Source organism: Cavia porcellus, unplaced genomic scaffold (assembly GCF_034190915.1).
Source record: "Cavia porcellus strain 051 isolate PalLab524CR breed Dunkin Hartley unplaced genomic scaffold, mCavPor4.1 scaffold_16, whole genome shotgun sequence".
Classification (NCBI taxonomy): Eukaryota; Metazoa; Chordata; class Mammalia; order Rodentia; family Caviidae; genus Cavia; species Cavia porcellus.
In genome coordinates this window covers 33,821,530-33,835,539 of record NW_026947499.1, presented here as the reverse complement: position 1 = coordinate 33,835,539, position 14,010 = coordinate 33,821,530, and the positions used below count along the sequence as shown (strand labels likewise).

Below are 14,010 nucleotides of genomic sequence, written 5' to 3'. Positions count from 1 at the left end.
ACTCTGCACTAGCAAACCTAGGCACACCTGAGGAACCAAAGTAGAAGGAGTGATGGCACTAAGGTTTAGCTAGTGTTTGCAGGGGTTGCTTTGCCATGGAAGGGTTCACTACTGTTTGTATGTATGTCCTAAGACATTTACAGAGAGATAACCTGAAGACCTGATAGCATTAAACCTGTCCCTATGATATAGTTGGGCCTGGCACAAAGGCTTTCAGGCGATTACAAGGCCAGTTTTTCCTAGCCTCTGGTTATGTGAGTCATATCTGGTGACAGAATTCGAGATTCTACCCTCCCCACCACCACCACCACCACCACCACTACCTCCTGCCATGCCCCATGCTAGGGATGGAATCCAGGGCTTCCAGCATGTTAGGCAAGCACTCCATCACTGAGTTATAACCCCAGCCCTGCAAGAATTATGGGCAGGAGTCTCAGACTTAAACTTGGAAAAGCACTGTGAGATGTCTGCCATCATCAGAAATGAGGTCGAGTTATATGTGCTTAGGTGAAAAGATCTTTGAGATCTTTCCAGAGGAATATGGTGTGTGTGGAGGGTTGCCAGCAGCAAGGGTGAGGGGAGTAGGTTGGGGCAAGACTTTCTCATTCAGAGTTATACACCTAAGCAACACAACATTCCTTCAAGTGAGTGTGTGTGCTAGCTTTGTGAATAGAAAGAAAAAAAGAACTATTAGAAAACACTACTGTTAAGTGTAATCCTAAGGAGACATCAGAAAGGCAATCTATCTGTTGTCTAATTTTAGCATGTCATGAGGATTCCCATGGGGAGGGATAAGGAGTATTCTTCCGAACACTCTTATATGACATGTCCCTCCACATCACCTGGGGTGACATCCTGGGAAGTAGGGGACTTTTACTCTCTCACACCAGTGCCAGTCCTGCCAACTGAAGATGCTGCTTAGTCTTATAACCATATCCATCCCTTACCACTCTCCTGAAATTCTGTTTTTGTTTTGTTTTGTTTTGTTCTTCAAGACAGGGTCTTGCCATGCAGTTCAGCTGGCCTTGAACTCACTATGTAGTCCAGGGTGGCCGCAAACTCACAGCAATCCTCCTGCTTCAGCTTCCCAAGTGCTGGTATTCCAGGCATGTATCACCACGTTCAGCCTTTTTTTGTCATTTTGAAATACAGTTTCACCATGCAGTTCAGCTTGAACTCACTTTGTAGTCCAGGCTGGCCTTGAACTTGCAGCAATGCCTTCTGAGTGCTGAGATTACAGGCGTGTGCCACCACACCTGGCCTTTGGAAATCTGAATTTAAGTGGCCTCTATTTCAGGAATGGTGAGAAAGTTTAGAAGGTAACATTCAATCAAGACCCAGGCTACAGATTCTAACAGCCAAGAAAGGACCTCTGGATCACAGCACTTTTCCATGTACCACATGGCACAGGACAAGAGTGCCATCCAGAAAGGATGATATTTACTTTGCAGACCAGAGACTGAGGAACATGCCAGTACCATGAGTATGTCCTCATGCCAGCTGAGATAAATGTGAAGAAGCAAAACCGAGAACAGGGGAGAGCTTTCACGAGATGTCCTTAGTAGCTGTGCACAACACTCAAAATTCTCAAGCCATTTCCTCTTACTTCAAGGGGTGGTGAGCACCAGAATCACTGGGAGCTCTTCAGGGCTGAAGGCTTTTGTCATGAGGGCACAGTCCTTTTATAAACAAAATTAATTTATAAATGTTGCTAATAGGCAGGCATGGTGGTACACATTCATCTGTAACCCCAGCACTTGGCAGGCTGAAGTAGAAAGACTGCTACAAATTTGAGGTCAGCCTGGGCTATACAGTGAGTTTAAGACCAGCCTAAACTACATAGTGAGCCCTGTCTTTAAAACTAAAAAGTATAAGGGTAGTAAAAGTTAACATTAATTTTATGTTGGGAATATAGGTAAACTATATTCCCAGGGTTTTTTTTTTTTTCTGTATTTCAGAATCTTTCATAAATGTAAAAAATAGAAAAAGAAAATAAATTCCACATATGGTTTCTTAAAAAAGCCGAGACAGGAAATACTGGCTATTTAAGAAGTCTTCCAGAGTGAGGCATCGAGGGCTACTCTGAAGTACCTGTCCAAAACTAGAGATCACACATAGGGCCACCATAAGAAGGGATCTATATATTCTTTTGCAGAGAGGCCCCTCTGGATTAAGAATGTGCCCCTGGAGCTGGGGGCTCCTCTGAGGTCACAACCTTGCACAGCTACAGCCACGTAGCCTCAGCAAAGGTTTGCTACATGCAACCTTCATTTTTTTGCTTTCAGGGCAAAAGCACTTCAAGACAGGTAAATTTCATGAGTTTGATCTGACAGCACTTTGACAATGTTTCTGCCTATGAAACTAAGAACGAAGAATCCAGGAGCCGTATCTCTAGCAAATGTCCAGGTACACTACATGATTTATTAAAACAAAAACTACCAGAAACACTTTTTTAAAAGATCATTAAATGTTACCAAAACATATCTGAAGAGTTATTAACACTAATACTAACTTTCAATGTAAGGATAGAAGTCTTAGGACATGTCCAGGGAAAAGAGAACACAGAAGGCAACCTGTTGATACCAGGTTAGAAAGAAACTAACTGTGTTAAATAATAACAATACTAATAACAACAATAACCATAGGCTGGGCACAACTTGGGAGGCTGAGGCAGAAGGATGGCATGAACAAAGCAAGTGAAACCATTTTTCAAAAATTAAAAAAAATTTTAAAGGCTAAGAGTATAGCTCAGTGGTAAAACACTTAGCTCTAAGTTCAACCCCCAGCACCCCCCACAAAATAAAATAAAATAAAATCAAGAGGCTTTGTTTTTTTTTTTTTTTTTCTGAGACAGGGTCTCATTATGTTACCCATGTTGGCCTCTAATTGGACCTAAATGATCCTCCCACCTTAGCCTTCAAGTCTTGGGAATATAGGTGTATACCACTATATTTAGCAAGAAATGCTTTTTAAAGGTTTTATGAACAAAGTCACACAGTCTGCTATGGGAGTCTATTCCTGAAGCCCTCACCAACCTTCACAACAGGAGATGGCCCAGGAGGAACCTGGGGCCACCTCCTGGGAAGAACACTGCCTGCAAGTCATGTGTCCCAGCTCTGAGACCCAAGACAGGGGTAATATGCTCATGTAACAAGAAGTGGCAGCACATACTCACTGTCGAAAAAGAACCCTCGCCAAGAATTTTTCCAAACTTGAAGTCTTCAGGCCGTTTCTTTCGAGGCTGTGGTAGAGGCTGGGCAGCATGCTGCAAGTTGTTGGCACTTGGCCGGGACTCGGCTGTGGTGCCATCCATGGTGGGGCCCTGCCTGCTGCCACCACTGGGAACACTGGGAGCTGTGCCAGACTCGGTCTGTGTCCTCACCATTGATGGGGATGGGCAGGCACATAACACCACGCTGGACTGGATGGGAACGGTGTCATACTGTGGACACAGATGATAGAGGTTAAGACAAGAGGCTCACTGGTCCTGGACACATGGCTTAAGTACCATTTCAAGACACTGTCTACAGCAGGGCAGCCCATCTAACCTACTGATAACTTTGGGGTTGCTGCTCTTCCCTCTTCATATCCAGCTATTATCCCACCTTTTCCTCAGCAAGTCCTCACCTCTCCCCCAGCACTGCATGAGTCTCCAATTAACTCCCACAAAGCTAAGCTAAGGCAACCAAAGAAAGAACTGTACATTTTTAGTTGTGGAGGGGGCTGAGTAGATAAGAGCAATGATTAAATATAATTCAGAAATTCCCAATGCTGACAAGATTACGCTAAAGTAAGCACACTCATACAACTGTGTTGGCACCAAAAAAACCATTTGGCTGTTAAAATGTTTTTACAAAGCAATTTGGCAATTGTTAACAAAGCAACTATAAGAACACTAGTCAATGAGATACAGAAATATGAAAATAAGGGGAAGCTGGCCATGGTGGCACACACCTATAATCCCAGCACTTGGATTGTCTTGAGTTTGAGGCCAGCCTGGGCTACACAGTGAGTTCAAGGTTGGCCTGGACTACAGAAGTGAGATCCTGTCTCAAGAAAGAGAGAGAGATAGAGACAGAGAGAGACAGAGAGACAGAAAAAAATACACAGTTAAGAATGAAATGGGCAATAACAAAAGATCATATACTGTTTAAAGCTAAATCCATAAAAGGTATGCCTACACACATAAAAGCCCTTCTCCAGTACTGTCCCTGACATATCTTCTCAGTTGTTGATACTGGCAAACCTACCATTAGACTGTGACAGAAAACACAAGGTACCCAGTTGCTGGTCTCTAATATTCCACCCAACTAAAGAAGCCAAGAAGGCACTTAACTTGGGTCTTGGAACCCTTACTGCATCTGAAAACCAAGTCTCTCAATCTGTCTCTAAAAGATGGAGGCAGCGCAGAGATCTCTCATCAGGGCTATCACTGACCAAGCCATGTGCTTTCAAACACTAAACAGACTGATCTCAGAAAAGCCATATGTCTACAATGACACATAAAGTGGTAAAAGTCATTCCATATGATAATATAAGAGGCTGACTATGGATGAATGAGTAATTTTATGAGTAAACAAAGGAGTGTGAACATAGAGCTGTTTCTTCAACTATCTGCACATTTATAAGAACAGAGAAGGGTTTTCTGTCCGTATAAACAGAAGGGTATATACAAAGAGAACCATAAAGAAATCAGAGTTCTGGAAAAGCAGTAAATCTCAAATACAACAAAGACATGTGAGTACTCAGCAACTAACAAATGATGTACAGGATGACAGCTTGGCCACCAAAAAAAGAGCTAACAGGGATACTTACCTTGAGATTGCAAAATGCATAACAAGAACAAAAAAAAAAATCTAGATGGAACATCCAGTGACCCAAACATGAAGAACATGGAGATGGAGAAGGGAGGAAACAGATGGTGAGAACTTGTGGTTACCTGGGCAGCCCAGGAATGCAGTGTGTGAACCTTGGTTCCATGCATGATGCCAACCCTGGAAAGGTCAGCTCTCCAGAAGCATACCCTTATTAACTCCCAGCTAGGGAACAATCATCAGGAGTTCTGACCGCCAGAGGAGTCCATGGCCAGACAGGTTCTCTTTCTTATGAGTCTGCTAAGATCATCATCACTAAGGAGTCAACCAGATACACTGTGCATCAATAAAATATGACCAACTAACCTGATAATATCTAAGGAAATATGATCAGCAAGATGTCAGTTTTCATTTTTTAATATGCCAAGGTGTTTAAATAATCAGTGAAATCCGCAGATGCAGAAGTTTAATAGGCTGACTCTGAAGTAAAGTCAAAATGCTAACAAGTAATCTCCACACACAAAACCACTTTGACTTCATACTAGAAACTAAGCCTAAGAAAATGAGTAAACATTATTTTAAAGCCACATTTATAAAGTATTCTCAAAGGAAGGAAGGAAGAAAGAAGATGAGGAGGAAGAGAACTAGAAGGAGAAGAAAGGAGAGCAAGGAAGAAGGGGAGAAATACACCAAATTTTCCAGTGGTAGAACCTAGCATGTGCAAGGCAAGAGTTCTTGTTTTGGTCCTGGCATGGAGAGGGGGGAGGAGGGATTTCCTCTGCTGCTCTGAGTATAGAACAGTCCAGATACAAGAAACAGTGATTAGGCACAGAAGAATGTATACATTTAATAAAACACTATGCAATTCTTAAAAACAGATATAATGGTAATGTGTAATTCACCAACTGGTGAATGTGGATGAAGGGATCTGATAAGATCATCTTTATTTTTCTAGAAATTTTTTTATAAACTTAAAGTTATTTTTTTAAGAACAGAATATATTTATTGAGGAAAGAAAGTTTCCATTTGAGAGAGAGGAGTTTAAAGTGGGTTCCCTTAGTTTTCTTTTCTTTCTTTCTTTTTTTTTTTTTTTTTTTTTGGTAAGTTTTATTTTACAGAGAATAAAACCAAGCAAATAAAACAGAACAAAGCCAATCAAAACAAAACAGCATAAGTGATACAGAACTTCAAAGCAAGGTAATAGGAAATCAACAATGGTTACCATAATGCCTCGTTGTCTTCAAAATAGCTGCCCATAATTCAGACACAGTAAAAATCAAACAAAACAGAGCAGAATCGAATAAAAACAAAACAATGAACACAAAAAAAGGACTTAAAACAAGATAATAGTAAACCCAAAATGGCTACCATAATATATCTTGTTATTTAAATAGCTGTCCATGCCATTGGAAATAATAAAATCAAACAAGACAAAACAGAATAAAACCCAACCAAACAAAACAATGAAAATGATACAGGACTTCAAAGCAAGATAATAGGGAATCAACAATGGTCACCACCCTTAGAAAGAGATCCCTCATAGATGCTTCACTGCGCAGTTATCCTCTGAACAGATGATCAGACTACCGGTTTCAGGCCTGCAAAGTCAGTGAAATACTAAACACTACAAGCATTAAATTGTATTTTACCTCAATAGCTATCATCACAGCCTGTGTTTCTCTGAATCAGCCGTTGCCTAGGGTGGGGGTGGGGAACGTGGTGGGGGAGAAACTTGGCTCTCCTTGTCTCCTAGCCTGTGTGCTGGAAGGGGCTGGCAATCTGAAATTATTTTTAACTAAAAAGTAACACAAACATATAAAAGAATGCAAAACTGGAAGAGTATTAACTTGGCAAGAATGTTACAAATATAGCTGTAAAAGAGACAAGGGAATTATATACTACAAAGCAGTCATTAAACTAACAGCAACAAAAACCAAGATAAATATAACTTGATGCCAGAGGTTCCAGGTAGGTGAATGGCCTCTAGACAGAGCAATTCCATGTGTCCAAGAAGTTGATCCAATACCAGGATAAGCACAGAGGCCCTAAGATTGCTGGATCCACTGAAATTGCACATGACCTCTTCCATCAGACTCCCAAAGCTCCTAAACCTTCCTTAAGTATGAGACCCACTGCACAGCCAGACACACAACACCTCTAGCTGGCCTGGGCACCCAAACAGCATCACTTATTTGTGAGAAGCTGCTGTTTTCTTGAAAGCTAATGTGGATCAGCAATAATTCAAGTGTGCTCTTATATATTTCAGAAATACCCCACTTCACAAAAAGAACCAGTTTCACAGAGCTGAACAAAGCTCTGATATTCAGGTGATACTTTAATGATTAGTCCCTATCACCAAAGTGTACAATGTAAGTCTAATCAGACTCTCACAACTCTCTCTTTGGAAATTGGCAAGAATGTTTTGCCTTCAGGCACAATGCTAAGTGGGAAAAGGTTGTAATTACTAGGTTCAAAACCAGCAAGAACTATGATCAGCCAGGACTGTCCTTATAAGACAAGCCAGCCACATTCCATATGGGCTCTTTATAGCAGCCGAAGCTGCCCAGACACTGAAAAGGGCCTTAAGGGTCACCCATGAAAAAAACCCCAGGCCCAGAACTGAAACAGTTTGACAGGGCTGACCTGCAGGGACACAAGGGTGAAAGCAGGAGCCATGGTTCACCTGCACAATCCCAAGCACTATAGCACTGTTGGGAATTGGTCAGGCCATGCCTGAGGCAGCCATCATTGTTCCTCAGGCCAGAAAAGGGAGAACTGCCCACCACACACACCTGACCCACCAAATGTGTAACACCATATCTACAAGGCATGTTTTTCAGGCCTCACTCAAGTTCCTCCCAGTATCCAAACTCCTGCCAACCCAGACTCAAGAGACAAAGAAAGAGACACTGGCAACAATAGCAAATGCTGTCCTCCACATCAGGTCCAGCTGTTACTCTACCAGGTAGGGAGAATCTGGTTTTCAGCCAGCCCTTGATGGGGCATTCAGAGCTAACAGTCAACCATGGCAAACACAACAAAAGAAGCCTAGATTTAGGTATTCAAGGAAACACATTGTTTCTTTAACAACTAACAAATATAACCTGAGATTTAGTTCTGTGGCATAAGCACTTGCCTTGCAAGCAAGTGGTCCTGAGTTTGATCCCTGGTACCCCCCCCCAAAAAAAAAAACCCAACTCACAAATGCACTTCTGAGAGAAATCTCAGAAATACCTTTTTAATATGACTAGCTAACTTAGGACCCGGAATGCTTAACTCCACCAACATATTTCCTGACCCAACAAGTCTAGCAAAGGTGCCAAAAGGCTTGTCACATGGAAATTGATTTTTGTTTGTTTTTGTTTTATGTTCTGGGACCAACTCAGAGCCTGGAACATGGTAGGCAAGTGTTCTACCATTGAACTATTCCCCCAGCCTAACTTGCAAGTTCTTGGCCCAGGAAGACAACATTGTTTCTCAATGCTAGAGAGGAGTTCAGCCCTACAAGGTACTGTAAGTGACATCCAAAAGCAATAAGGAGTTTCCACACACCCAGCCATGACCACAGAAGAAACAGGGTGCCACAAGCAGCAGTCATCTGCATGGACAGAAGGCAAGAGGGCACTGAAGAATCTAGGCCTCACATCATCAGATTGGCTAGTCTGGGACAGATGATCCAAATACCAATTACCCTGTGAGGGACATAAAGCAGCAAACAATGCTTATCCTAAATAAAAAAATTTTAAAAATAAAAGAATGCTTACCCCGTCTTAGCACACTTATCAAGAAAATCCATCTGGAGTTCAAATTTCCTGACTACTAATTTTAACAAGAGTTCTGGCCCTTGAAGAGTGTACCAAAGACAGACAACAGGACAAAAACTTGCTGGGCTATGGTTTATAGGCATTGTTTCTAAAGAGACTTTTTAATCCCCTAAGTGTAGTCTCTATGATAACAATAAAGGCCACAGGAATAGATCTTCCTAGGGGAGCACTGCCCTTAGAAAGGCCAGTCTGCACCTGACCTGGGCTCGGGCAGCCCCTCCTTCCAGATTCCAACCAGGCAGTGCAACCCGTAGCTCCCAGACCCCGTTGTAGCTGCAGGCTACACTATGGGGTAGGAAACTACAGGTATATATCAACAGAATTCAATCTGCCCCACCATACTCCCAGATACTGGCAGCACTGACTTAAAAGGAAGCAGAGAACCAATGGACACAAACCCTGCTTGTTTCCACATATGGAACACTAAGTGCCACAGAAAAGTGCCACCCAGGGCAACCTGAGCAGATGTAAAAAGATAGAAGTTACTGGACAGCTGAGATTTGAAGGACAGAAAATGTGTGATTTGTTGTTATTGGTGAAGTGGCAGACAATGAGAACCAATTCATTAAAAGAGTCACAAAGAAGGCATTTCAAAGCAGCCATTTTCATTAAAGAACTTAAGCCTTCGATGTGCCAATCAATGTTGACAGTTTCAATCCAGAGGACTCTAAATACGTACCCCAACACCTTGTTAGCCCAGACATGCCGCAAAAGATCCTCTTCCCAGCAGTGTACACATATCCAGTCCAAAAGCAATAATTCTAAGAATGGCTGACCACTCCTAGTCCCTGAGCTGTCTCTGAGGGAGTTTATCCTGGGAGCTGCAAGCACAATACCACACTAAAGCACAGTCACTAGGAAGGTTGAAGCCACTACCAATACCACCACGAGTTCCTGCTCCCTAGAATGTAGATGCCCCAGTATATATTCTACCCCAGTGACTCTAAAGTGGGGCAGTTTTGCCCATTAGGTGAGATCTGGCAATGACTGAGGGCATTTTGGGTTGTCACAACTGAAAAAGGAAGACAGTGTGACTCACATGTAGTGGGTCTTTACCGGGACACCATTGAACATCCTAAATGCAAATGATCCACAAAGAAGAAAGACTGGATCCCAGGGTCAACAGTTCCTGCTAAAAACTCTTCTTTGGCTTAACACCTTGTCTTTTCCCTCTGTAAGTCTCCAGTGCCCCAGGAGGACTCTGGTGGGTCTCCAGTACCTGACACTATGCAGCCCCCTGGGGTAGCATCAAGAAGTACAACCATATGGGACTGGTGAAAAGGAAAGATGCCATTTAATCTGAGAAGCACATTCAAAATCCTAATGTAGTATTTGGAAAGCATAAAGACTTAGTTCTACATTACACATACTATAAAATGACAGTGAAATTGTCAAGGGGTGTGATTTTGAACTGGGAGACAAACCGGAAGAAATTGGGTAAGGACAAGCATAACACCAAACTCAGGTGCCCACAGCCCACCAGAGTCCAAGGAAGGTGGGGGAGCAACCCAAGAAGATTACAAAGGCATTGGAAGAAAGCCATATGTGAACCAGGCTCATGCCATGGCTGAGGCAACACTATTTCCTTAGCAACAGATGCCACCCAGCTAAGACACTACACACTGTGTCTGGGTGAAACTATCTTCTTGAGAAGCAGCTGGTCCACCATCCACACCCCTTCTCTCCAAGTCAGTGTGGGAAGACACCCAAGGCCCTTGTTGGAAGAAACACCACTCCAGTCCCAGCCCTTCCCTTCTGGTCCAATTTCTCTTCAACTCCTGGCTCAGATGGTCCCACAAAGGTTTTAGCTCAATTCTGCTTGCAATGATGTTTCCAAATGCCAATCTTTGATATTTCACTTGCTGTAAGGTTATGCTGAATTAGCTGGGCATGGTAGTGCATATCTATAATCCTAGCACTCAGGAGACTAAGGCAGAAGAGTCACTATGAGTTTGAAGCCACCCTGAGCTACATAATGAGTTCAAGGCTAGCATGAACCACACAGTGAGATCCTGTCTCAAGGGAAAGAAAAAGAAAAAGCAAGGAAAGGGAAAAATGGTGAGGAGGATACCCAATGTATCTCTGATTTAAGGGGAAAAAATTTCTTTCCCTGAAGAAAGTTCTCAGCACAAAATAAGAATGATAAAAACACCTAGGAACCCAGGTCTGGTTGCTAAGGTAGAATATCTTGTTTCCTCCATGGTATAGCAAGTCATTACAGAAGATGAGCCCAACCAGCCTGACAACCAGAATAGAAGTTCTAGTTGAGTCCGTATGACATAGGGATTCAGGAACTACCCCTACCCTTGAGCAAGTACTTCCTGCAGGAGGCGGCACTTTTTATGAAGGCTCTTTCCCAGCCTATCCAGCAGCAGGAAAATGGGCACTAAGCTCTACTTCCCCACAATGCTGTACTCTGGATGATCTGCACACTGCGATGGAGACAGTAGCTACAGAAACAGTGTATTTCATATCCTTCCCAGAGCCCGTCAAGGCAAAAGTTCTATCCTAGGTCTCTCCCCATCTGTAAACAATGCATATAACACTCTTTCCTTTAAGGTGACAGGCAGCATCACTCAGTACAAAGCACAATTCCAGTGAAAAGTTCAAAGATGTCAGTAACTATCTCCTTGAACAGACACACAGCATCTCAGTACAAATCAACATAAACTAATTAGTAGTCTTTCTTTGCTGTTAACACCTATCTGAAACCATTAACAAGTCACGGGCAGGTGCACAATGCTCTGGAACCTGAGTTACTAAGTCAAGCCCACTTAAGTTTGTTAGTCATAAAGAAGAAGGCTCAGCCAGAGAAGACAAAGACACTAAGACAGTGGGGGGCCATCTAGGGGAAAGAAGGCCACATATATCAGAGGAGAGCACCGCTTCCACTGCATAGCCAGCATCTCCCTCTACCTAGATTCCCAGGTCTCTGCTGCTCTCACCTTTGGAAACGTCTCTGGTCTATAATGCACGCCATTCAGCAGGCATACTTCTGTTGTTTGCATAAGTCATAGCATTTTGGCAACTCCAAATTCATAGTTCTGGAAGGCTTCAGGGGATTTCTGGGATCTATAGCATATGCAGCGGCATACAGCCTATGACACACAGTGTCTTCTACAAACACATCACACTTTCCAAGGCCACAAGTTTTTTTGTTGTTATGCCATAAAAATATACTCATTTGTTTTGCTTATCAAAATTTCTAAAAGGAGGTAAATTAACTACACTATTCATCCAATTACTCCAATTACTCAGCAAATATGATCACTGTGCTAGGAAGCTTCTAAAGTTATGTGGTCTGAAGACAGACACAACCCCTGCACATACGCAGCTGACCTCCTCTATTTCAGCACCATCCATTTACAGTGCTAGGACCCAGGACAGAACCTTGCCTAACAAAAGGACCACAAGTCCTTTCAGGCTAGGTATGGTGTTCAGGCACAGTAGTTAGAGGGCCCAGAAAGGAGGAAGACACTTGGACAGCACTGTGATGACTGTGATGAAGGGGACCATGTATAGATAGGAGCAGTCACACACAGACTTGAGGTATAATTACAGTAAACATACACTATATATTTAAACATTTCAATTTCCCTACAGGTTTCGAATTTTTCTACATCAGAAAGGAAAACAATAAGCTGGGCATGGTGGTCCATGCCTGTAATCCTAGCACTCCGGAGACTGAAGCAGGAGGATCGTTATGAGTTTGACACCAGCCTGGGCTACAAAGTGAGTTTGAAGCGAACCTGAACTGCGCAGTGAGACCCTAGCTTAAAAAAAAAAAAAAAAAAAAAAAAAAAAGGCACTTTGAAATCAAAGTGGCATGCAGAAAAAACTTTGAATTTTGAAGCAGCAACAAGAGATGATGTAATACAGACTCACATCCCAACCTGTCAAATACTTTCTGTATAAACAGCAGATCCTGCTCTAACACCTGACAAAAGCTTCAATCATGTCAAGCCAAGACAGTAACCTTAGGTCCATGATGTCCACTGAGTACCTGTCACATGCCCTGTACTGCTCAGGCACTGGGGAGAGAGCAAAGAACAAAACTTAACCCCGGGCCTTCAAGAAGCTACACTAAGGAAAAGGACAGGACAATCTGGATGGGGACAGTGCACATTCAAACATTTAGAGAATCTCTTCCTGGGAAAGTGGCATCTAAGCAAACACTTGAGAGGAAAGCCCCAGAGACATCTGCAATGAGTCTTTTGGCAGAGGAGTGGTCACTGCAAAAAGCCCAGGGTCAGAGACAGCTCTGACTCCCAGAAGTCCAGCCAGTCACAACATGACCTTCTCCAGAGAGCCCTTGGGTGACAGCCAGACACCTCAGCACCCTGAAATGCCTCTTTTGGAGTCACTAATAAGGTCATCCTCTGAAGAACTAAAACCATGAGGGGAAAGCGTAAGACACAGAGTCATCCATAATGGCCCAGGCTCTGCCTGATACCAGCCTGCCCACAAACTCAAAGCCCACAAGCTCATGTAGCAACTCTGATTCCCAGGTGCTAATCACCAGACCACTGTCATTTTTATGGGTGTGAAGAAACAGGGACCTTTCTGTTGGCACCCTTCCATCTTTGTGGAATTCTGCAATTTCCCGCCTGTCAGAACCACTTAGCCAACAACTTCTCAAGGGACAATCCACCCCTAGCAGGATGATATTCACAAGGGCAATTTGGTGCTCCTGCTTTCTCTTAAGGCAGTCCTCACTTGCTGTTATGGCTATGTTTTAAAGAAGGATTTCGCTTCTTCAGCAAAAGGAGATGATGTTTCCAATACCACCTTTTGAAACATTTGTAAGCATTAATCATGAAATGAAAAGGCTGAGAAAAAAAGTTCTCATCCTGTTGGGAGCCGCAGCCCCGAGCCCGGTCGCCTCACTTGGCGGACGTGAGGCCTGTAGTAAAGAGTGAGGCCTGAGGTAGATTACCCCTCCCATCGAATATGTTAGTTTCCTGCTTACCGCGTAAACAACCCGCTCAACAATATAGTCTGCCTGGCAACTGATGATGTTAGCCAATCAGCTTGCCTTGCTTACTTTAACATGATTGGACACTGTACCCGTATATATACCGGTGCCACCCCTGGGCGGAAGAAGAAGCCAGATAGAAGCCCGGAAGTAGAAGCCCAAAAGGAGCCGCGGAGAGCGGACCGGTAGAGGCTTTGGGGCAGGCTGAAGCACAAAAGGAGCCGCGGGGAGCGGACCAAAGGAGGCTTCAGCTGGGAGAACCCAGGGCAGGCTGTACGGAGAAGGAAAATAAAAAGAAAAGGTTGTCCACTACCAGACTGTGTCGTGTGTCCTTCCTGCCGGCCGGGAGCGGACATCGACATTTGGAGGCCCGCCCGGGGACTGATCACCCCCGAGA

General features: G+C 43.4%; 1 protein-coding gene across 7 annotated transcripts in view; it reads right to left on the bottom strand.

Moving 5' to 3' along the window:
- Pdpk1 (3-phosphoinositide dependent protein kinase 1) overlaps nucleotides 1-14,010 on the bottom strand; it is a 103,171-nt gene that overhangs the window by 39,395 nt on the left and 49,766 nt on the right. For 5 of the 7 annotated variants that reach the window (XM_063226334.1, XM_063226329.1, XM_063226332.1 and 2 more), the window contains one exon: nucleotides 3,176-3,442. In XM_063226334.1, the coding sequence (XP_063082404.1) occupies nucleotides 3,176-3,385 (210 nt within the window). In that variant the 5' untranslated portion in view covers nucleotides 3,386-3,442. Of the gene's footprint in view, nucleotides 1-3,171; nucleotides 3,443-3,954; nucleotides 4,047-14,010 lie in introns of those variants that run through there. The other 2 variants (XM_063226331.1, XM_063226335.1) reach the window with 2 other exon arrangements.